The sequence below is a fragment of the Atta colombica genome, unplaced genomic scaffold (genome assembly GCF_001594045.1).
Source record: "Atta colombica isolate Treedump-2 unplaced genomic scaffold, Acol1.0 scaffold269, whole genome shotgun sequence".
NCBI lineage: Eukaryota > Metazoa > Arthropoda > Insecta > Hymenoptera > Formicidae > Atta > Atta colombica.
In genome coordinates, this window is record NW_017259369.1 from 87015 (window position 1) to 88316 (window position 1302).

Consider the following 1302-nt stretch of genomic DNA (forward strand, 5'->3'; position numbering starts at 1 on the left):
TTTTGCAGATAAGGCACTTTGTGTACGAATATTTCCAGTCGGATCAGATGTAACGCTCTTTGATTCCGATTGACTTATATAATTTGATAAAACCGGCGCACTTGATGGATGTATCGAAGTCGTTGGTTTCATCTGTTCGTTTATTTTTAAATTTTGCTTACATCTTTCTGCCAAATGACTATTTTTTGTTAAACATTTAGAAATTTGTTTAATTTCACTTTTTGAGCTTGTAATAACTGGATAAGATTTAGTATTAAAATAATTTTGTTCACAATAAATCCTATTAGATTCAGCTACTTCAATAGCATCTGGCTTGTTGCATTTTGTTTGTGATAATTTCTCATCTGATTTTATCACGTTTGTTTTGGAGCATCTTTGTTTTTGTACATCTTCCTCCTTAGAGATACATCTTATTCGAACTTTTACCACTGATTCATCATCAAGCGAATTTGAAGATTCAGAAGGAATGATATTGCTCAAGGAATAATTTGCTATGTTGTGATGTCTATAAGCTTCCCTGAGCAGAGTCTGTTGTTTGTTAATTATTTTCGTTTTAATTTCATCTTTTTGTTGCTGCCTTTCACGTTCTCTTATCTTTCTATATATTTTCAAATCTAGAAAGAAAAATATAGCAAAATCTTAACTGTTTTATAACAAAATAAACATATATCGATTTTATAACAAAATAACAATGGGAAGAAAAAATAATATAAACAAATATGTATCGATCAATAATGTGGCAATAATAACATTATTATTATTATTGTAGAATAAAAATAAAACGGAATGAAACAAAATGACAAATCAAGTGTTGCACTTGCCTTTCATAAAAGCTTTTAGCTGAATCGCAGTGATGCCGACGAATCCTAATGAATTCAAAAGAACGAGAACTTCTCGTGGATCATCTTTAATCTCTGACATAATCGCATCAAATTGAGAAAGAAATTTGAAAGATGATACAACACTTCTCACCTTTTAAATAAGAGAAACGTTAATGTTATCATCAGAGAGAAACTTAAGTCCGAATTCTCATACAGCGTTTTCGGCCCGACAGAGTTTGCATCAACTTGGATTAGAAAATGCTATTGGTTGATGTTACATGTCTACTAATCTACCAATAGGAGTGCATACTTTAACCCAGGTTAGTGCAAACTCGGTCGGGCCGAAAACGCTAATACAGACAACAGCGTTACTGGTCGGTGAAAAATCAGTATTGTAGGGATAAAATTTACCTCCATCGTCCATTTTTCACCAATCTGAGAATCAATTCTGTATCTTGAAATAAGGTAAAAATTATAAAAA

General features: G+C 31.6%; 1 protein-coding gene across 1 annotated transcript in view; it reads right to left on the reverse strand.

Annotated features, from left to right (window-relative positions):
* LOC108689317 overlaps window positions 1–990 on the reverse strand; it is a 1558-nt gene extending 568 nt beyond the window's left edge. Inside the window, exons 1-2 of the mRNA XM_018196048.1 lie at window positions 822–990; window positions 1–614 (exon numbers count right to left, since the gene is read on the reverse strand). Coding sequence (XP_018051537.1) covers window positions 1–614; window positions 822–921 — 714 coding nt within the window. The 5' untranslated portion in view covers window positions 922–990. The remainder of the gene's footprint in view (window positions 615–821) is intronic.
* Window positions 991–1302: the final 312 nt, after the last annotated feature.